The 24,802-nt window shown below is 30.2% G+C and overlaps 1 protein-coding gene across 1 annotated transcript in view; it reads right to left on the bottom strand.

The window, feature by feature from the left end:
- Positions 1–24,802, bottom strand: part of LOC131841113 (uncharacterized) — a 41,403-nt gene that overhangs the window by 14,279 nt on the left and 2,322 nt on the right. Inside the window, exon 2 of the mRNA XM_059189360.1 lies at positions 18,725–18,828. Within this exon, the coding sequence (XP_059045343.1) occupies positions 18,725–18,828 (104 nt within the window). The remainder of the gene's footprint in view (positions 1–18,724; positions 18,829–24,802) is intronic.

The raw sequence follows: 24,802 nt of genomic DNA, 5'->3' as shown, positions 1-24,802 counted from the left end.
TTTAACTAACTAAATTAGTGAAAACTAACGGACCGAGTAATTAGACTTACTGTATGTTACTCGTTATAGAATTATGTATAACAATAAAAAGCTCACATGCCTGGATATTTTTACGAGATATTACACTTACTTAATTAAAAGGTGTATGTTTTTTAATATACTGCCAGTATACGAATTGTAATAATAATAATAAATACGTATAAATTACGCTAGCCAACAGAGCCTTTAAACGTATAAGGGTATAATGGTATAAGTATAAGGCAAAAAAGTATTTTTTAGTCACAATAAAAAAAATGAAAATATTTTATATCGACAAAATATAAGTGCGAATTCATTTTATAGTTTATCTTTATTTTTAGGCTTTATTTTATAGTTTATCGATTACAACCATAAGGCATATATGTTAATAGTAACTATGATTATAACTAAATGGTATTAAGTAATTTAAAGTAATATTCGTCATTTATGACGTCAGCGAGTGGCTAGTCGTGCGTCCTAGAATGTCCAAACAGGTGGCGGCGATGTGGGCCAGGCTATTTATTGGGCACCCTAATATATGGCTGATCGGAATGTTGGCTAGTTTATGCTTCGTATTCGTCAATTGGTACCTTTTTAGGAACTTGTTTAAGAAGTTTACAAGATTGAAACTCATTTAGTATCGGTTGTCTAATTTTTTTTCTACATCAAAATACTAGTGGATCCTGCGACATCGTACACATATAACTTTTTTATTTATTAACCAAATGAAATATAACAAACTTACCACAATGCATTAGTAAAAACCGCACTCAGATCAGTTAAGCCGTTTCTGACATTATAGAACACAAAAGCACAGATAAAAGTTTTTTTGTTTGGGATCTATTCAATTGGTAATACTTTTCCTCGTATATTTTCCACGTAGATACAGCGTTTAATTACCTTTTTATTGTACGTACCTATAGATTATATAGCTATATATCTTTTTCAAAGATCTATTCACTAACTAAAAAACTAAACATTCTCACTATATGTAAATACTTTCGGAAGTTCAATTGTAATGTGTACAAGGCATAGATCATGCAATAAAAGCAAGTAAATATTACGAATAAGCTAGTAAACGTTTTAGCTAAAAATGATTATGTGCTTAATTTATATGCAGTCAAAGTGGGTGCGAGAACTATACTACAGAAATCTGTCTACAATCTTGTAAAATTTCTTGTCCTGTCTAGGACTGCAGTTCTATACTATAACGTGTATCTAAAGCTACACTACCAACTTTGGCTAGGTAGGGAGAAAACCACGAGAGGTGAAGGTGAGAGGTCAATGGGTTTCTTAAACCTAAACCCGGGTCACAAGTTAGGGACCCCATAACTAGAATACCGTGCTTGGAGTTTCCCTCTTCACCACACGATGAACCCGGCTCCCGCACGGTGAATCCATGAAAAGCTACTATAATATGCAACTCAAAAATTCGTATCAATTGTGTTAAACTATGATTTCTACAAATAACAATCGTAATTGGCAATAGAATGTACCTAAAGTCTAACATTGATGAATTATAAGTTCTATACCAATACACATATGTACAGGTGTTGTCATTGTTGCCTACTGATCGATCGGTCTCTATCGCTCGTAATTTGAAATATATATTTAAGTAGGTAGGTACCCACAATCTCAAATACACCTTGGTGCCAGGTAACCCACACAAAATATAACCAGTTGACCTAATTCCGACACACTCGACTGATTGTCACGTAAAATTTTAAGGCTGCCCTCTCTACTGACATGAAACTATTATGAACTTTTATGAAAGTTAACAATAATAAAAAACAATTTATAACAAAATATAGTATTAAATGTTTATCAACATGTTGTTTCCACCCGTTTTCTACTTTTGGAGTAAAAGCAGGTTTTCTTACCTTACAGTTTTTGTTTAAGAGTTGCTTGAAGTCAGCCACCGATAGAAATATATTTTGAAATGGATAAAAATACTCAAATGGAACCGTAAACAAAAATATCGATAACAAATCATGACAACTGTTAGTGTCTAATCTACATATGGTGCCGAACATTCCATATTATAACTGACCAGTCACCCATCAATCCTTAGGTATTTACGTCATTATTCCACAGTGTGAGTAATAGTCAATGAAAATTGACTATTTGTAAATCAGTGAAGGGTGTGTATGCACAACACTGAAATGGGTGAATTATAATTACTACAATCTATGTAGTTAATTTAGTACAAGAACACAAAATTAATTAGCAAAACTACGGTGAGTTCGCCTTCTCCCTGTTGGATTTCAACGTACTCTACAAAATGTAGGAAAGTCCATGTTTCATTTACAACACGCACGCAAACACGACTGTAAATAGTAATAATATGGTTTTGTAAGCGAGTAGTGATAATTATCTCTTTTTAATTACATGTACATTAAAACTGATATAAGTCCTACCAATGCTCTTTCACCAAAAATACTGGACTAATTCTATTAATATTTGGTATACCTAAGATATGAATCATACCTAAAATTAACATATTTAATACTTTTAACACAAACACTATTTAAGATTTAGAAGTATATATATTAAAATTATATTTATATAAAAATATATACGAGAACAAAAGATTTGTTTTAATATAAAAGGAGACATGTAACCGTTGATTTAATCATTTATGGAAAAATCTTATTATTTAGAAGATCAATGGTCAATCGAAGTTATGAAGGCTAAAAGTAAAAAAAATATACAACAAACGTGATATCGAGAAGGAATATTAGTATATTTTTATAATATTACCGTTCACGTTACGGTGGTCCTTTCTGTAGTTGGGGTAATCCTAATTACACAAATGACAGCTGGTAGATAAAAATAATATTTCATCATCATAGCATGATGATGAAATATCTGTACAAAATACTTTAATATTTCTCGTATTTGTCTTCTTTTTTCGAATTGAGAATATAAAAACAGTATAATATAAAAACAGTACATATTGGGTGATATCCATCCAATATGTACTGTTTTTAGGACATTGTTGTATCTATATAATACGAGTAGTATTAGATTAGATACGTCATACCTATTGAAAACATAGGTGGTTTTACACAAGTGGGTTTACTATTTCATTATCATACACCACAAAAATCTGAATACAGTATATCTATGAGATGAATGCCGTAATAACATTCATTTAATGTAATGTGATATTGTTATGTTTCTAGATACACACACAGATCCTATAGAAAATATTACACTTTTACTGATATTGTATTGGACCATTTAATACCCTTCGCTCTGGTCTCATACTTGGAATTTCACAGCCGAGTAAATGTTTACTGTTAATCCAATAGAGACCTCTCGATCGTACACGAGTGAATAATTCTTACACAAAATGAAATGGGGTTCACAAGTGAATTCATCCCTTAATCAATTTGCCTAATCGTTGTGGTTCATTAATTATTAACATGTTGATACATTTTGTTAGCTGTTTCGCAATTATACTCACACCGGTTTTGTTTGTCTATGTATACATTTAAACGTCTGTTTAAACACTTTAACACTCACATATTTACAGTAAATAATTATAAAATAGGATTTGTCATGAGAACTACGAAACTAAGTAGAAATATGAAAATGAAAATTACATTTACACTAAATTGATCACGTAACGGAACAGTTTGTATGAAGGTTTATTCATTTAAAATTTCTACCAGTCATTTAATTTCGTAACTATTCTGTCTAGCCTCCAACTAATTGTATATTTATAAAGAAAAAAACTTGTATTAACTCAGACTAATCTATAAAGGCATTGTTTAAATGGTTAAAAGTAAAGACTTATAGAATAAGAATTTAACTAACTTATTTATGTTACGAAGTCATCCAATGTAAGAGGATTTGCTGAAATTTTCGCAGGAAAGTGTGATAAGAAGTACCACGATGTTAAAGCTGCGGTAAACAGCTTAATGCTATTATATTTACCCACTCGCAATATCGCTGCATATATCGTTCTCGATCATATCTCCACGACCCCATTTCAAAACGAATGAAGACTAAGAAGCTTTTTAATTAAGTTTTTGCTTCTATAGCTGTGTTCTAATTCAGAGATGGATGAGATAAGAAATTACAGAATAAGAGGCATGACATCTAGCTGCTCTAAAATTGCAACATATGAATAGTCTGATACTATATAGGTGTCAAATGACAACGCGATGTCCGTGTTTGAACGTGTGTATTTTATTCATGTAAATAGGCGACCCTAACCGCTTACCATCAGGAGGGTCATCTCAGTTTGACTTTCCAATTACATAAAAAAATATAATAGCTAAATTACAGAGTAATAATAATAATACCCCTGGCCAATTCACACAACGCCATGTAAGTCCCAAGGTAAGCAGAGATGGTGTTATGGGTACTCGATAACAGATATAAATGTTTACATATTTTTATGAATACATACATAGAAAACACCCAGAACAATACAAACAATCATTTTCGAATACAAATGTTTATACAGTGCGAAGAATCGAACCCGCGAACATCGGAAGTAAACCGCTAGATCACCGAGAGTTCGAAGGAATAACAATATTAGGAATGGTCACATTTGAGTACGTAAGAATATCAAATTTATTTTGTGATGTGGATGTCCTTGGTGCTTTTTATGTCATAATATTTGTGTAGACAATAAGTTGTGTGTTGAAATTGGACCAAGTTATTACTTGGAAATAATATTAGTTTTTAAAAATGCTGTTTTAGAATAAGACATTGATTCACTGTTTAAAACTACGTCTATAGACTACGGTGACCACCCACCAATACATAGACAATAATCTTTATTCCCGATACATCAAAATGAAATTGTTTCAAAATTTTTGATGTCACCGTGTAACATGCACTCAAGAATATATCACTGTTGAATTTAATCCCTTTTGTTAAGTGAAACTACAAACGCTAACACAAACACAACAATAGAGATCCCGATTTCATTCATCTGATGAGACCGCGGATAAATTGGAAACCAATCGACATCCGATCGGAATATTATTGCCACTGGTAGACATTGGTTTGAAATGTCTATTAATAAGTATGAAAATACTACGACATATGATAGGTTCATATCGCAAAACAGATTTCGCGAGCGCGATGTCTGTTATAATAGTACAGAATACATGCAGTTATTCTATACATATATCAGTGAATTGTGTCTATACATAGAAGATATATAAGAAAACTATTATGATTGAGGTATTTTATCAATGTATAAGAATCCAAATCAATAAATTTTAGCATATTTGTATGTTTATTTGTTTATTCGCTTGTGCGTCGTGCTACTCACAGAAATGACTGAAATGAATGAATCAGTAAGATTTCAACGCAGTTTTCACCATTTTGTTATGCTTCACTAAAGTTTAGTTGAAATTAAATCTACATACATAAGACATACACCAAAAAATTATGACAATTTATTTGTGTATTATCTCGCCTGCTAAATAGAAAACTAATAACAAATCAAATTAATACAAGAGTTGAACCTGAGGTCGTCCATACTGCTACACGTGGCACAAAAATGTATACATACACACTCGTCATAATACAATTTGTGGCGTCTGTAACGCTGTTCCTTTTTATAGATGACGGTTACTATAATTCATTTAGTCGGTCGTCAGAATGTTCCCCATTCATAATGGCATTGAGATTAATATTTAGCCTTCTAATATTATAAATGTGAGTATTTTTAACGATGTTTGGATATTTCGATATTTATTACTCAATTACGCCTAAACGATTTTAAATAAAACACGAATAGTTCATGTTCTGGATATATGTTAATATATAGATTATTTTCAATGTAACTTGTGATACAGAAATATATATACTACATGTAATCAACAACAAAACACTCAAGCAAATGCTTCTAATCCCTTCATAAAGTGAACCTTCATAAAGTTTACCTCTAAAATACACTAAATCGTAAAAACATTACAAAATATAAACCTATCTATTTCAAGTAGTAACTGGTCTGTTCATATGATAGGTACAAAATCTATTAGGATAAGCTCTCCAGATGTCGTTTTCATAATCGTAATGATATTGCCATCGTTTCCAAGGTAGGTCACAGGCTAACGTACCCAAGTCGACTACCAGCCTTGTTACTAAGTACAAAGACGTGTTATTGCCGAAGGAGACTGCCGTAGGGCTCCTCTTGGGAAGGCTGATAGGCTTCAAACACGGATGATAAAATTTCGTTGCCATTATGGCGTATAAGGGGTTACTAAAGCATTATGTTATATTATTCATATTGTGTAGCAAACGTATTCTAAGGTACCATAATAATGCATAATGGGTGGGTAAGAGCATGACAAGAGCGAATAAAGATGTTACTTTGTTATGTTTTAGCTGCATGTGAAAAATATTTTACGTGAAACATTTACGCTATTAGGCTTTCGTATATGAACTGATTAAATTTATGTGAAATCTGCTCGCACTTATGTGTGTTATATATGTTATTATGTGTCAAAAAATGGAGATTGGAGAGATAGCAGTATTAATATTAAAATAGCAATTAATTATATGATAGTGTCTGGAATTTAGTTCAGTGTACTGAAGTTAACTACATTCATGTCAAGTTTCATGTTACAATATCCTTGATACACAATTATTAGTCATTAGTATAACATATTATTTTAAACGCCTCAGTCCACACAAGATTGTATATTTAAATTTTATTAATTCTATCAATAAGTTTGTTACAACCATTTCTCAAATTGTTATACGTTCTGTGAGAGGATATGTCTGTCAAAGTCATTAAGTAGAATTTTAAAAATATTTCTGTTCAAGAACAGTAACCAAAGCACTTTAGATATTGTTTTGTGGTAGTGCCAGCTGAATTTTGACTATACGTATCGAATACATATTGTGAAGATATATTAATAAGAAATTCCTTGGAAACAATTCATTGTAATTAAGTCATTTAAAAATTATTTGTTAACATATGTACTATAGTATTCGTAACTATAGAATTATGAACAGACTGTATCATTGCATAATAAATGACATAAAGGTAACAAATGTGTAAGAGATTACGTTAGTTATTGTTTTATCAAGGTCCTCATAGGTGCTTTTGAATATTGAACTATCATGTGAGTCATGACAGTAATGGAAATTGGAATTTATACCTATATACTCACGTTTTCATCTTCAGGGTTGCCTGAGTAGATTCGGACTCGATATGGGTCCTTATTCATGAGCTTCGTCACTATAGAATATGTATTATAGCACTCCGTCACGAGGCGGTGTCGCAAGGGGTTGTTGCGTATTCATCCTATAACGTCTCAACCTCCCTGGCATGTTATAATATTTATCCATTTCATTTTATTTTTGTTGTATACATATATTTAGTTATTACTGTGTTTATTTATTTATAATTATATGTATCAATTTATTACAAAGCCGTAACAATCCAAAAACCTCAATCACTAAAGTTTAGGAATTCTTCAGAACTCGCTGCTAGTAGAAATACATTCCTAAGGAACCTTATTAAAATATTTATTCAATATTAAATATTTGAATATATTGTTTTATCTACGAAATTTCAAATATCATTGTCAGATCATTTACTAAACGTACATAAAACACCATAAAATTTTTCATTACAATGATTTTACGACTACGACTTCAAGCGGTAATAATATTCGCAGATACAATACTTGACAATTCCAAGATGAAAATTTTATGACGGTAGGTACAGAATTAAAACCCTGTATAGTATTGTTGGTACCTATATATTGTAAAAAAGTAAATATTTTCGCTTTAATAGAAAGATTTTATTTAGAACTTGAAATTTATACCTAGTTTTTAATTTAATTTACTACCTATATGATATAATTTCCTTAAAACAATTGGTGATAACTATCAAAAAATTATATCATATAGTAGAATATGATATAATTTATTGATTATATATATTACGAGTATAGTTTTATAAAAACTGCAACCCCATTTTAACACTATGTTTTTTCGAAAAGACCGAAATATTATCTTTGCACAAATTCTCACTTTTAATACCGTTTTTGTTGGACATAAATTTCACACTCAAACTCTTAGTCAGAATTCTGTGAAGTGCTTTCGTAGTTAGGCCAAAAGTAAATGCAGTTGCGAAATCTATTTAATGTCGGAAAGTCTGAAAGATAACTTAGTTTTTAGGTAGTATTTTAGTATGTGATATTGATTTCAGCAAGCAAACACAGATAACCTTGTTTACTTGGTGAAATCAATATTACCCTTAAAGTTATACCACCATTTTTAATAAAACCGTATGTCGCTAACCGTATGACGCGACCATCAATCCGTGAACGTGACGTGATGAATTTACAAAATGTAATGGCACGGAGCAAGAAAGTTTGCGCGCCCACATTAATTCAGAGGCGCACAACGAGAGACGCAATTTCTCGCCAACGCCTAACGTAAGGCTACCTCCATCAAGGAGTTTATTTCGCATTCCTAGACTAATTAAATTTTAGCAACGTGCTCAGAAATCTTTTCAATCTCAGTATTTCAGATGCGGTTGAATCTTCACCATTAATTTGTAAAGTATTAACAGAGTCACTAGCTTTCTATTAAGTTATAGAATTAAAGATTTACAGTTAATTGCGGCGTTTAATACAATTTGTCCAGTTACTAGGTACCTACTACTAATGATTTACAGACACTATTATAGTTACTTCTAATAGATTTGTGTAATAATCAAACGTGATTCAAAAGGCAAGGTATGTACTTTTGCTTGTTTTAACAAATGACTACAGGTATCAACAATTATAACACACTGTTGTTGTGAGTTCTTGTAATAGTACTTATATGTATAGTTACAGTCTTCAGATGAATATATTTAGATATATAACAATAATTCCCTATACATACCAACGCTAAGTAGGTATATATTATAGCTTCCACATTTACAATAATTAATAATATAGCATCATAAAAAGTTGATGTATATCATTGTTGAACACTATAAATTTTTTAAATTTTGAAAATTTGTGTAACTTACAATAAAATCAATTAAATAATACAAAGGTCGCTCATTTATACTTAAACCCATAAATCAAATATTTATTGTTTCATACTGAGTTGTAAACAACTAACAAATTTTCTACAATATTCGATTTTCAAACTCCGTATTAATTTTCTTTTTATACCACTCTGTTTGTATAGAGTGCGTAACTAAAATAATTTTGTTTGACAAATATGTATACTCTACTAAAGAAAATTATCACATGTACAGTAAGTACATGCAATATATACTGTAATATAAATAATAAATTACAATCATCTAAATTATAAAGCAGTCTCCCTCCGCGTCTGTCTTCTTTTTCATGCTTTTCCATACGTCAAAAGAGTGATTTCTGAGAAAGGTGATGTACATGTGTATTTTCTTACAGTTTTGTTTAAAGTAACTTAAATATGCATGCGAAACCATATCGGTGCGCTAATGTATTTTCTCATTTATAGTGGTTTTACAGATAAAAGAAGTCAAAATCTCCGATTATACTTCATTTTCCTAGAAGTTCTCCATTTACTACTAGATCATACTATTTTCTTTGAAACACAAATTTTATTCTTAAGTATAAACTTTATAAAATATATATGTAAAATATTATCTAGACCCTTATTATAAAAAGAAAATACCTGATTTCTAGTTTCTAATACAAGACTCTAAAATACATAACCGCTTTCAAAATTCTATCGCCTATGTAAAACTTCATCAGCTATTGATTTAAGCGGTGTGATAATTAAAAAAAATCAAAATAAAAATAATAAACCCTGCAAACCTACCCCCCGTTCCGAAGGAAGGTTGTTAGTTCACAATTGTAATAAAACAAACCATAATATATTTAATAGTATCATTACTAAATAAAAGCATAGCATTTATTTACATGTTTTACTGTATTTTATGAATCAAAGTTTCGTTAACAGACTTAAAAGCTTTAAAAATATAGAGCTCCATCCGGTAAATTTTGCTACGAAATTTCAATCGTTATCGTCTGGAAGCAATCCCATGTTAAAAAATTTACACAAAAATCGCATTGAAAACTTTGTTACTTGGTTAATACACGAAGAGAAATCTTTAAACATATCTATAAAGGAAACTCGACCACTAAAATATACATAATAAACATGTATTTCGAATAAAAAAAATATTAAATTTTATTTTTATTGTATATACAGTTGTTTCAACTAAAGGAGGAAGAATACGCATCAATTGAGAATGACTATTACAAAGCTTATAATAAATATATTAAGTTAAAGGATCCTAAAAATAACCATCCCATTTTCTGGTTGTTTACATGTTTCATGGTATATATTATACTAGGTGTACCCGTAGGTTGGTCCGTATAATATACTGTAGCCTAAGGTCTAACTTGGCTAGTTTTCATATACGAAATATACTGTAGCCTTCGCAAGTTCTAAACATGTTACTTGTCGGTTCCTATTTTAATATTAGTAGTAACTAGCAATCGAAAGTAATAATTGGTATATGAGAACTGGCCAAGTTACAGCTTAGGCTACAGTATATTATCCTAAGTTATAAGAAGAAATGATATTTTATATTGTTATAAATACATTTCAGGATAGACCATTGAACTTGGCACCCATTTAGATCTCATCTCTTTTGTCGTAGAAGTCAACAATCAAAGCATATATCATAATATTAAACTCGGCTATCATTTCACATTTATGTTTTTGATGGGATCCTTATTACATCAGCTACCTGCTAAAAAATGTCCCGTCAAAATCGGTCCAGCCATTTTAGAGATTAGCGGGAACAAACGTTATTTTGGTGTATGTACGGTACTTAAATTCATATGCATGTAGTAAACAACGGTTATTTCAATATTACAAATAGACACTCAAATTTTATTTATATGTATAGATATCTGTAAATTTAACACTTGCTTATAAAACATATGAAACCTTACAAACATATAATCTACATAGATATGTTTGAAACAAACAATATAATTTTGATAAAGATCTCGCGTAACACAGATAAATATACGGTAAAAATGATAACCACTTTTTTTAAGTTAGTTAATAACTGTTACGTTAATAAATAATTTAACGGCGGACGCAACGCATTCCTAACTCCGACTATCACTTCTTTCCGCTTAAGATCATTCTAATTTTTGTGCCCGAAATCGTACTTTAATCTTCCTCAAAAATAGGTGTATAAATTGTATAAAAAAATTTACAAGCAAATAAAGCAATTATGGTAAAAGTCTGTAATTTTTGCAATAATTGAGATATTTAAAGATTAAGATAAATTAATTTTTTATTAGCTTTGAAGTATTTTTTCAATATATTATAAACACGAAATTAGTGTTCTCATAAAACATAAATCCCTCTTTTGATGTGCAAATTACTTTGATTTCATACTAAAATCAAATTTATTAAACGATAGACTGATATTTATAGATAATTTAGATATCTCCATCGATAGACACAGCTGATATCAACTGAACCTTCATACTTGTACACATACAATAACATAATTTGTGTGTTACGATCTCGAAATGCGATTTTGTAAAACCGTAATTGATAAAAGAGATATACGATACCTATATCGTCACAACGTCTGTGATGCGGCGTCGCTAATTATTTGTTCATTCAGCATACAATTACATATATTCCATATGTACACGAATTCATTCATTCAGCGTTGTAACGCTTCAAAATGTTCTAAAATTTATACAAATTGAATTCCTTTCAGCTTTACAATTCAATAGCGTTAATGAATCTAGTACTTTGATATATTTTTTTTAGTTGTTGATAATTCTTAACAACAATTGGATTGTATTATTTTATTTTATAATACACCTTATGATTAAACATATTGTTATCTAAAATAACCATAATATTCGACCGAGGTAGCGGAGTATGGTGGTATTATGATTAATTTATTATGAATTAAATTACTCAAAGTAATTCGATTTTATTATAAAACATGACTACACTGTCACAGTATGTAGGTATGTAACAAAATTAAACCTAATTCCTAGAAGTCCTATATCATCCACTGAATTGATATTAATTGTTAAAGCTTCACTGAGTTAACGATTCCTACTACTATTTAACTATATTTTCAAATTTTTATAATGTTATATTGAAATAAAAGTAGTTTTTTTTTTAATTTTTCACTCTTCGGAGGTACATCAATACGTAAACATATATACACCTAATATTGCATGTAAATTTCCCTAGGTAGCTACATCAGATTAACTATGATAACGGAATTATTTATGTAAATAAATGAAACAGTAAGTCCATATTGATTTAGATTTAGATACCAAGTTGTAATTGTAGTTCTAATGTTTATTAGTATTGTTAAGTCTAATTCTAATGCCTATAAATAAAGTCAGTAAATGGGAAAAGTTTTTATAGTCACGGTGATTATGTGAGAAATTTCTGACACGCGTTTTACCAATGTATGTTAATACATATATATGTAATTAAAAGACATAAACAGTGGAAAGAAATAACGACTTCAAATTTAAACAATAACAAATCGTTGTAAGCTATGAAGATGTAGGTCTATACTGTTTTAAAAGATAATAGTCCTATAGCGAACAATAAAAGTTTGTGTCTACAACAAAAATAGTATAGAATGTTAGTGACACTATTGAATCATAGCAGAATAGCGTGATCAAAGAAACCGTAGAAAAAAAGACTATGTAGACGTGTTAATTACGAATAGTTCTTTAGCAGTCTTCACTATTTGATACAATCCCCCAGACTTCCAGATTTATTAAGAGGTCTGAGATGTTGGAGTAACTAGGACGATGGTATAACTTTGTATCATTGTGACTTGATAATGAATAAAGTTTAAAAAATATATTTTTAAGAAACACAATATTTTTTTATTATAATGTCTTAGAATATTAAACATTACCTAGCTTAAAATAAAAGTATATTATTATTATTATATTATTTATTTTTTTCAATGCTTTCATTTCATACTATCTGCATGATGTTTGATTAATTGATTACTGTTTAGAAAATCGAATTGTACGAATCAATTCGATTAAGATTGAAACAAACACTTATATCTCTTAATTATTGGTCCCTTTATTTTCATAACTATTCGACATGTCACTAATATTAGCAATTCTTATAAAAATCAATTATGCATCGTATATTAGAGGAAACCAAGACGTTATAATAAAGAAAGTTTCCACGTCACAATCAAGCATGTTACAGTTCAAAGATAAGGGTCTTATAGGGTCTTATACTTCATCGAGAACTCTTTGTAAGGCAAGATGACACTCATCGTAGACTCTTCACTTGTGGAGAGCAATCGTATCCGTCTCAACCACATGAAAAAATATTTAATGGGTACTTAATTCTGACCTCATTCACTCTCTATGAAAAATATGTAAAAAATAGGTTAGTACATTATAAAATTAGCGATAATCACAAAACATACGGGCTATAACAAGAATAGCATATTATTATACACATCATAGATTGTACAGTCAACTACATGAAATTCGAACTTCCGACCTTACTTACGATATGCGTACTTGTTAATTCAAATTCCGAAATTAGAGCTATGGCGACAATAAATTTTGGCATAGAATTACTCATAGAGAGTACAATGGTGCAAAAGTATATTAAGAAAATAATAGTGTTTGTTAATAATCATAATATCTGTAATAAGAGTAAGAAGCCGCGTATTATACCAGATAACTATACTTATTTATAACGTCTCTACTATGTCAACTAATTGATATACTTAGACACATAATAGCCTGTGAGACCATATAATTACGTTATACAAGACAATTTGTAAAGTCCTTGATAGCTTCAGTAGCTTATATATACTGTTTGTAAAGTAACAGTATTATATTCTACGGTCAAGGAAAATAAAATTGACCGTGAGGGATAATAATGATTTATTTTTTAGCCCATTAGGCCGATTGCTTGGCAACAAAATCATGGGACACAGAAAGCGATTTTTTATGTAAGGGGGTTACTAATAAACCTAGCATACAGTCTGTGACCGTCACCTATAGATATAAACAGTACAGTGCACAGCATTATCATGTGACCCTGTAATTTCACTGCCATATCTCAGCCTTCAATAGAAGCACAACTCACAAAACAAGCAGCTGGATTGCAAAAATTGGTGAGACAGAGAACTTTTAGCAAAACCAAAACCAAACTCGGTAAATACCTAACTCTCAATGTTAAAATTTATTTATTATAGCATATATTTATCCAATTACATCTAATTGACTACTAATATAGATCAACACACACAATGTTCCCCTTGAGATCGCCGACGTCAATTTGTGTTTTAGAGATCATTTTATAAAATATACTATGTTATATATGTACGTTTAATACAATGCATAGTGCTTCTAATTTTGATATATATCACTTGTAATTTATGCATGCCTCCATAAATTACAAGCGATATATATCAAAATTAGAAGCACTAGGATCTTCTGTAGTATATATACATGTGACGAATATTAAACGTGATTTGCGCTACTAGAGTGATTCAACAAGGAGTCTCTAAAACGGCGCAAATTTGTTGCAAAACAGAACTCTCAAAGTCTTTACCGTATGCCCACTTTACCAGCTTTTATACCCATATAAACATTTTTTAATTAATAACTGTTTATTATTCAGTTCATAAGCATGCTCAACAACATAATTTATGACCGGTACACTGAAATGCGTTATCGCTAGGAATAAATTCTTGAAATTAAAATAGGCTTTCCTTTTTGATTTGGGAACTGCGTTTTTTTTTATTGGAATCGAAACAAACTTATTTACATACGTGTACAAACAGATTTTTTTATGTTATAAAAAACTATGTACAATAATATAATTGTGTTTACTATTTTCTCTCTCTCTTTCTGGAATTTAATAGTTTCGGTGGTAAACCGGTTTAGTAGACCGCTTTTATTCAATAGGTATGGTCGCGAATTCAACTATTGCACAAAATAAATATATATATTTATAAGTATGATTACTTTCTCTTTATTGTACATTACTAATTATAAAAAAATGTAAATCAATCTTAAGAAAAAATTTAATACAATGGAGGACTTATTAGGATAAGTCCTCCATTGTATTAAATTTTTTCTTAATTTAATAACTGGAATAAATCGCTCATATAGGTATGAGCGATTTATTCCAGTTATTGTACCTAGTGGTTGTTTGTACTGTCTGTATATTTTCTATGTATATTATGAATATATTTACAAAAAAGAATTTCTGCTCTGTATAGCTAAGATCTAAATGATTCTGTTTTATCCTGGGTTATTATTATTTGTACGGCCACTTTGTATAATAATTTGTGTGAATTTTACAGCGAAAGTAAGACCATAAGCTATAATAATATATAAATTTCATTGTCTTATACTCTCTGCACTGCAACGGTTAATTGCTAGAGAACCATATTAGGTATATGTGTCAAAAATAAATAATACAAGAAATAAAGACCATAACTTGTTACACACGAAACATATTTTGATAAGTGTGTATAACTGCCTGATTCCCATTTATTGAATTTTAACACTTCAACTTAAACTGTTACATTTTCTAATTAACACCTTTATATTTTAGCATAGACTGAGAAAATTTGTGATGGTTTACATACGACTTCTTCATAGGACTTAATGTGTCAAGTAAGCGATAACGAATCATAAACTCTAAAACTAGTATTAATGCGAAAATAAAGTATATCTACCAGTAAACTAAGTTTACTACTTTAGTCATAAAAGTCAACGCGCTTAAATTATTTATTGAATTGCTGTCATATCAGGCTATAGACTGTCGTGTCATGATAATAAATGTTCAGGGTTCTTTATGAGAATACAGTATTTCACAAAAAAACACAGTATAAACTATTTTTTAATTTCTATCATACATACGTATAATAGTGTAAAATACCTACATACAAAAACACCAAAACGCGAATAGTATATAAAAGCTCACAGTATTCCATAAAACCTATTTTTAGAGGAAACTGTCAATTATGATAATTTAAACAAATTACCGTAGTTATCTCACAAAATATGTAAAGTTTACACTAAAGACAACTAATAACCTATTAAATATTTTTTATATATCATACAAAGAGGCTCTAACATAAAGAAATACATTAAAGAGTTCAAACGTTTATAAGAGTATTGTCGGAGAACAAAATTCTCCTCTATTGCTTGCAATTTACCTTGTTAAATAGACGTCCACACATGCCCCCTGAAAGCTATTGTGGTTAATTTCTGTACTCGTACAACCAAACCCGCAACCGTCGGATGGTAAGGCAGTATGGAACCACTAAACCACTGTGGTTTAGTGGTCTTCACATTTATTTTGAATAACTGTCTATACACGATATGTTCTTCGACGTGATACGCGAGAAAGCGTGCGGGCTCTATCGTGATGTGAGTGATTGTTTTTATCTATATTTTATGTGTTTACTCCTTTTGCACGATTGTTCGTGTATTTTGATTTAACGAGGAAAACGGGTCGTGTAATGGAGGTTAACCAATTTTAAAATATATATTTAATAATGTTATAAAAAGTATAATCTTGTATATCGGCTCTATTTGGGTTTCTAGTCTCGTAAACCATCATATTTTGAGCGAGTTCTGCAGGTCAAAATTTCAGACAACGAGCATGTACAAGAACGAAAAGATATCGTATCGTTGATTAAAAATCTAGTTCGGTTGGTATCCTGGTGCCCCAACAGCGTATAAGTCTCGTTACTTCAGACGCGTATATCATTGCAAGAATGATCGTATAATATAAAGCGTGTGTGTAATGGAGAGACTTTATGCAAGCTAGATGCAAGAAAGATAAACAGTCTGTAACTGCGGTCACTCTTTCTCCTTTTCTTTCTCTACATGCGAATCCACATTCGCATAAAAAGGCAAGTAATGTGACTAAATATATTACATGAACATGCATCTGTTACAATACAACATGCTAAAATGTTATTATTAACATTTTTTATATTTATGTATAGTGTTATACTATAATTTTGTCGCTTGAGCACGATCGATTTTTTATAACCCACTCACACCGTGCATATTATGGATACACGCTACCTAATAATTTCGCCACCTAATAGTATATAATAAGCATAAAATATTTTTTTTTACTCTAATGTTCTTAGGAATTCGTACACATAAATGTAAGTATTTCATAGTATTTCCTAAATTATGTATCTATGCCTACCTATAAAATCCTTTGATGATTGACTATCAACGCACAGATAAAACTACTGAGTCTAGAAAGCTCAAATTTGGAATATTTGGAATAATAGTTTATATTAAGAATTAGAAAAATAACTTCTATTAAGTTTATATTAAATTATGTAAGCATCCGCTATGAATGGATTTTTTAACTTTAAATTTAATTATACCATACAAACAAAGGCAACTGCTATTGTGAATATATTATTACAACTTGATGACTTCTAGTAATGAAATTTAAAATGTGACAAAATAAATATTATCTAATAAGTAAACAACATAGAATAATTTGATTTGCCAACGACCATATGAATAGTTAAAATAAATTCTATTTCGGCTCATAAATTACATAAGACCCATACCAATCATTCAGAGAGTTTATTGGTTCAATATATCCCGATAAAAGGAAGAATGTATTGAATTAAATTTTATCCCTTTCGAGCTGTATGGAATTTATCCGGATATAGTACACGGATAAATTCCGTGTAGTACAATATATTTTTGAAATACCTAGTACATTTGTTTTAAAGAATATATACAGTTTCATAAATAATACAAAATATATTTGGCAACAATACCCAATTATTAGAGATATATGATATCGCTGGTCCGATTTTAGTTGTATGTACAAATTCATAAAAATAATCATATATCATTAGTAGAAAAGGTCAATTGTCTCTGATTATATTATGAACAAAAACTAAGGGACATTAGCGAATCACCAGGAAGTTGCTAAAGTTTTATAACATTAACTTTGAGATATTATGCTAGCAATAGTGAATAAAATAATTATAGAAGAACTAGAGACCCCCGACTATTGATTCCCTTAATTTTGAACTTTGTGAAACATATGAAATATTATATTAATGGACTAACATAATATTTCATATATTCACACATTGGTCTATTTTTTTTAAATAGAATATTCTGAGTTTATCCGTTACAATCAAACATAAACAATGTAATCTTTCTTCTTAATAATATTAGTATAAACACAGATAAGATAATTACAAAGTATACATTTAAACTCTTTAGAAACAAATTTTATATGATAGTTTCCACGATCCCGCACCGAGTAACATTCGTTAACTATGTAATCATGGGCAAATGAGACAAATTTAATGGAGTTCCAGTGTAATAGCTCCTATGACTACTTTCTGACTACCAAGCTCATCAAACCAGTTCATTATCATGATAGTAATGCATTGTCAACGAAATTTTCAAATAATCATATTCAGATTAGAGAAACTGATATGGAATTCATAAAAGGACTTGCACACACGCAAATAAACAATTTATAGAGTTATTTAAGTAAATAATTAAGCTCTGAGCATTAAAAATATTTAAAATCTAAATTAAATGGCATTTATTATACTAGACAATTTAACATTCGTATGTTAGATATTTTAACTCTTTTATGCATTATAATAAGATGACTATCTATATATATTTATAGTGTATAAAATAATGGTACTTACTTAGTACCAGCCACAGGCTGCCAAACAGCGTCGAGCGGCGCATGCGCAGGTGGAGGCGGTTCACCCGTATCCCCATTCCCTGTCTCCGTCCTGCCTTCCCAACCCTAGAAAAAAAATAACATAAATGTAGGCATAGACTGTGAAAAGTCTTCTGCATGGTACCTCACTCTCACCTATTTCACAAAGCAGCTTGCATTGTTAGCTGTGTTTCGGCTATAGCTTGAGATTAGGTATTGAAATTACAACATAAGAGGCATGACCTCTTAGTCTTCTTGAATGGCAATGTTTAAGTGGCATCACGGGTGCCATATGATATCGTGATGCCCATAGTGCTGTTCATGTATATTGGCGACCGTTACCGCTTACCATCAGGTTGGCTGACAGCTTTTCTGCCATCCTAATTACATAAAATTAAATATTGTAGAAAGATACATGGATCAATTATTATGTACGTTATCTGATTTGAAAAGAGTTAACTAAGTTTCAGGTAGTTCTTGTCGGCTTGAACTACATTCAGAATAAACGGTGGATTTATAGAATATATATAGTCATCATAAGTACATGTATAAGATCTACCAGAATTAGGATAAATGTCTGCTTGGATACCGCTATCGCCAGCATCTGGCTTTGTAGGCCGTATTCCGTGAGATAAGCAGCAGAAAATTACAGAATATGCAGTCATAATACCAACAAATGGCAACGTACGAATGATACTACGAGCGTATATCCGTCCAAAGCTTGTATATAGGCGGCGGTTACACTTACTGTTAGGTAAGCTGTCAGCTTGTTTGCTAGAGTTGATAAATTAGGGGCACTCTTTATAATTTATATTACATTATTAATAGTACATAATTCATGATATACACAAGCACTGAATGTAAGCGCTGTAGCAAATTGCTGTAGTGATATTATTGATAATTTGAAACCATAGTGTATTTATGACAATATACTCGTATAATAGCGTGTATGACGAGTAGAAATATTATTTAGTATTGGGGGCTAGTGGCTAATTGCTAGCAATCGCAACCTAATACGTATGTATTAGGTTGAGTATATATATAATATAATAAGTGTAAGGTATCTTACACCTATTATATTATATATATACTAATATAGCACAAATGAAACACGTCAATGCAATAGTCCAATACCTAATAGTTTATTAATGAGTATAAACAAAAGGATTATTTTTTTATTCAGCTTTACAATAATCTCTCACAGAGCGTCGCGATATAATATTCCGGTAACAATAACATATACACGTACGAAAAGACAAAAGGACAAGAAAGAAATAAAATTCATTGCAGATTCCATTTACATTATGGAAATTTTTACCATTTATTATGACTGTGTGTTAGAATTCAATATAAAGCAAAAACATTTTTAATAAGATATGAATTTAGGGAAGGGAATTGTTGGTAATAAACAGGGTGGTTCCATTTCTAGAATTATCAAACCTATACTTGAAACGACCGTGGTTAATTTCTAGTGATTTCACCACCATGCTCTGCCTGCCATCACTCGCTCCTCATTCTATCAGGCTCCAGTGGCATTCCATATACAAACATTGCAATAAAAAACCTATTAATTACTATTAGCACAAATAAGGTAAAATTACATACTATTAGCTTGTTTTTCAATAGCCAGCAACTTCGTACCCGTATAACTTTTTTTTATTGAAAACCAATTGAATTAAAATAAAACGAAATTTTAACTAAAACTAACCATAGCACATTTGTGAAAACCGCACACAACTCTTTAAATCGTTTCTGAGATCAGCGTGCACAAACACACAGACAAACAGACAAAATAATTATTTTGGATTCTATTACGTCGATAAAATTCTAAATTAATATTTTTTCTCTAATATATTTCATGTAGAGACAGATCAGTTACATTTTCATTTTATATACGTATGTTTTTAGTATATAGATATTATATCAATGGTTCACTGCTTGTGATGCTACTAACATTATATCAAACTTCACGAAGCAAATTTCTTAAGTTATTGCAGAGACATGACTAGCTCCAAGCGCAACGTTAATAGATTTAGTAGAGTAGTTCATCCCTTTTGATAGAAAGGCACAGCGGTTAGAATTTTTATTCGCGGGAGGGGCTTATTGAGCATGACTTTGGGATCCCAACGATTTTTCACACAGCTGTTAGAATGGCCGGCTTACTGTAAATGCGCTTGAATTTTATCTCGCTTTTGCCAGCTTACGCGAATTCCCTGTTATATATTCTTTTTATCTACCGTAAATATTTTGACGGAACGGAACGGTATTCCTTATTTTAACATTAGTTTATATTGCTTTAACTTTTTTTTTATAATATGTGTATGTATTTAAAAATACAACTAATATATTGTAATAGCCGTTTACCAGCCATTAAACATCTAACTGTTTATCTATTAATACTGGTTTTAATTAGATTTACATGGTAATGTAGTAATATAAAATAATAAAAAAACATAGACGAATGACAACAATTATTAAAATTTCTTTTACGATATACAATAACTGTACAAACATACAAAAGTAGTAGTTACTTACTTCCCAGTATTTTAAACCTATTGTTAAATATTATCTAAAAACAGATGTTGGTGCTTGATTAGTTTTATCTCCATTGCTGTTAAATCTCACCATTCAGAAAGACCGTAATAAAATAATAAATATTATTTAATTATTTTCTGCTCTTGTAATTTGTCGTAGAAAAAATGTGTAGAAAAATATGACATGTAGGCTTCTGCAAGCTTACAATTGCCTAGATTTCTATATTACAGAATAGTATACATTTACTTACTTACACTTAGGTCTATAAGTCCAAATAAAAAATCAAAATGTGTTTATTTATGTAGGTTTATTACTCCAATGATATGTCAAATCTACCATCAGTTCGAAGTGCTTTCGAGCTAACAAGAATTCACAAGAACTTCAGCTTATTCTTTTCACATGAGTTTGCACATGCATACAAAAATACAAATCCATTTTAAAATTAATATTTGGTAGAATAAAGTAACCACCAGCATATGCAATTTTGTCAAAAGGAAATAGATAAGATTAAGATAAACGGATAATATGATATGGATCGCAACCAACAACTGAAAACTGTAGTAATTATATATAAATTTGTCGACTCACAGAGTTCGTAACAAAAATCAAATAAAATAAAATATATATATATTTTATGTAGGTATGAGAATAGGATTTTTTATACTTCAAGTGAAGGTGTGGTCCACCGTAATAGTTTTTTTTTATTTTACGGTCCAATTTTATTAATGTCATTTTATTAAGAAACGGGCTTAAAAACACATACAACCACTAAATTTTTACCCTTCTACTATCAATCCCTATTTTTAACAGCAATATTAATGTTTTAATTTACCTAAGTGCATTATTATATTCCATTTATCTTGAAGTTCCAAAGAAAAATGGAAATAAATTTTATTAAATTATTTTCTATTATGTAACAATAATAATAAACAAAGAGCTACATGGCCTAGCGATTTATTAACCCCGACTTATAAAATGAGGTCGTGAGTTAAATTTCGTCGACACCAAAATTAAACTTTGTGTCAATGTATTTTTCTGACTGTCTGATTTAATATAGAAATTTTATTTGAAATTGAATTTGAGCGATATTACTTTAGTGTGAAAGCAACAATCATATTTGGCACTCGGTTTAATTATACCGATGTAAACTATAAAAATATTTATAAACAGTAATTAGTACATTTGTATATAAAAATAAAGCAACCTAATCAATTTAATTAAAATTAAACGTTCACGCAAATGTAGAGCTAAATACGTACGTAACTTCATGCAGAGATGATCTCATGATCATATCTGCATTTTATTGAAACGAATTTATGATAAACACGTTCACATATCGTGCGGTAATAAATTGTAAATGATATAATATGACATTAGTAGCCAAAATGTGTTCCTAATAAATATATACATATATAAATAATATTAATTAAACGCTGTCGCATTGTATATGAGAAACACTATTATTGAGAATCTTAACAACGAAATAAAACTCAAACTGTACTTACTTAATTGTTACAATTTTTGTGTGTGTTTGTGTTACTACTAGTATCAGAAACGGTTTAACCCATATGAGTGTGATTTTCACTAATGTATTGTGGCAAACTTCGCTTAAAAAATAACAAATATAGTTTGTTTCATTCCAATCAGTTTATAAAGCTTAAAGTTATAGCAATACGAAGTATCAGAAGGCTTGTATCAGATGCAGCCGATGTTCTTTTACAACCAATTGTAATCGATTGACATTGGAATAAACCGTATAGCATCTTTTCGGTTTGTACGCTAACAACGTTTTAATTCAATACATATATTGTGGTCATTGAGTGAGCTACATTCTAATAGATTAGGTTCACTCTTGATTTAATAAAAAAAAAACTGCACTAAACTGCATTAGTTCGACTCTGCGATTATACTACGGAGTGTTTACCTATCACTGTGAAATAAATAATGATACTATAGAGGAGATAATAATTGGACTCTTGTTCATTGAAAATTCTATGCACTGGAAGAATTTTTCTATTTTGCTAAAAAGTGTTTTAGAAAAGAAAGTTTTTTTTCCTAAAACATATCGCTCATAAACAAGCTCTTAGAGAAAATAAAATAGATGAATTTTCAAATGGAAAGATTAACTAGTCTATACCTTCAGCATCACAACCATAAATATGGTTCTGGTTATGAAGTCAAAAATCGTTATAAGTTTGTAATTTTACTGAATAGGGGACAATTTTTAATCTTTTCGTTAGGAGTTTAAAATTAATGTTTAAATTTAAATAGATATTAGATGTCACGAAATTTCTTTTTCTTTCACCTCTTGTCACTCTATGTCATACTTTATTGAAACCCTCTCTCTCTTAATAGGTGACTTAATCCATCTAAAATAATGTGCATCCATCCATAGTCCAAAGATAATTTGCATTACTGTACAACTATACAAACAAATATATAAATGCTAATATTATATGCCTACTAAATGTGATGTGAGAATAAGTTCTATACCACTAAGATGGTAAACAACACACAAAACGTCTGATATTATAAGTCTGATATTACGGTCAGTGTGCTATAGACACCCGATATGTTTGCAATATTTTTTGTACTATAAAATCTGGTGTAACTTGTTCCCGAGTCTGCACGTCTTCTTCTTATCAATCTTGATAAACGATATTCGGTTTAAACTAAGTAAATACAACCACACATCCATTTTTGTAGTAATAATACATAGTTCAATGATTATCATACAAAATATTATTTGTTAAAACTACTATATAAAAAAGTCGGACAGATTTTATTTTGTTTGTGATCGGTGAATTATGCCCTCGTTGATGCACTATGATGATATATTTTATTACTAAACATTTTCATTATAATAAATTCGTACCATTGGGTATTTTTTATTTGTTAAAATTGCATTAAAAGAGCAACAGACATGTTTCTTTCGTCCTTTTCATTTCTGAAACAGCAGGCATACCAATGGGTAGCTTATAAAAAAAATACTATTCAAAAGTCCATTAAGTTTATTTAAATAAAGATTCTTTATATTTCACTAAATACCTACCAAGCAGTATTGGTGTTTATTTCTATAAACTCTCTGTCCCTTTATCCCTATTCCCTGTCCATTCATCCATGTCGGCCCCAACCATATTACTACATACTAAGCGACCCTAGTTCACGAGCCTTCTCTATTTTTCTCGGCTTTGTTGTGCAGTTTCGCTCAACGTCCCAATTATTTATTAAAAACAAATGGGACAGTACTGTCCTACATATCAAGCGCCTCTAAAGCGTCATTACTAATGTCTGTGATTTTAATAAAATTATTATTGTCAATTTAGTTTCTAGAAAACATATGACAGGATTGCAGTCTCAAGTTAGGAACAATTGTGGCCAATGAATATATCCTACTCGTATTATTGAACTTATTTATGTATCTAACGTCAAATATTAGATATATTTGAACAGTGTTTAATTAATGGGACATATCAAAAGATCGTGGAATATTCCAACAAATTCTGGTACTATCTGCAGTTAGTGG

Source organism: Achroia grisella, unplaced genomic scaffold (genome assembly GCF_030625045.1).
Source record: "Achroia grisella isolate CSIRO2021 unplaced genomic scaffold, CSIRO_AGI_Agris_v1 utg1573, whole genome shotgun sequence".
In the NCBI taxonomy this organism is placed as follows: Eukaryota; Metazoa; Arthropoda; class Insecta; order Lepidoptera; family Pyralidae; genus Achroia; species Achroia grisella.
This window is presented reverse-complemented; position numbering and strand designations above follow the sequence as displayed.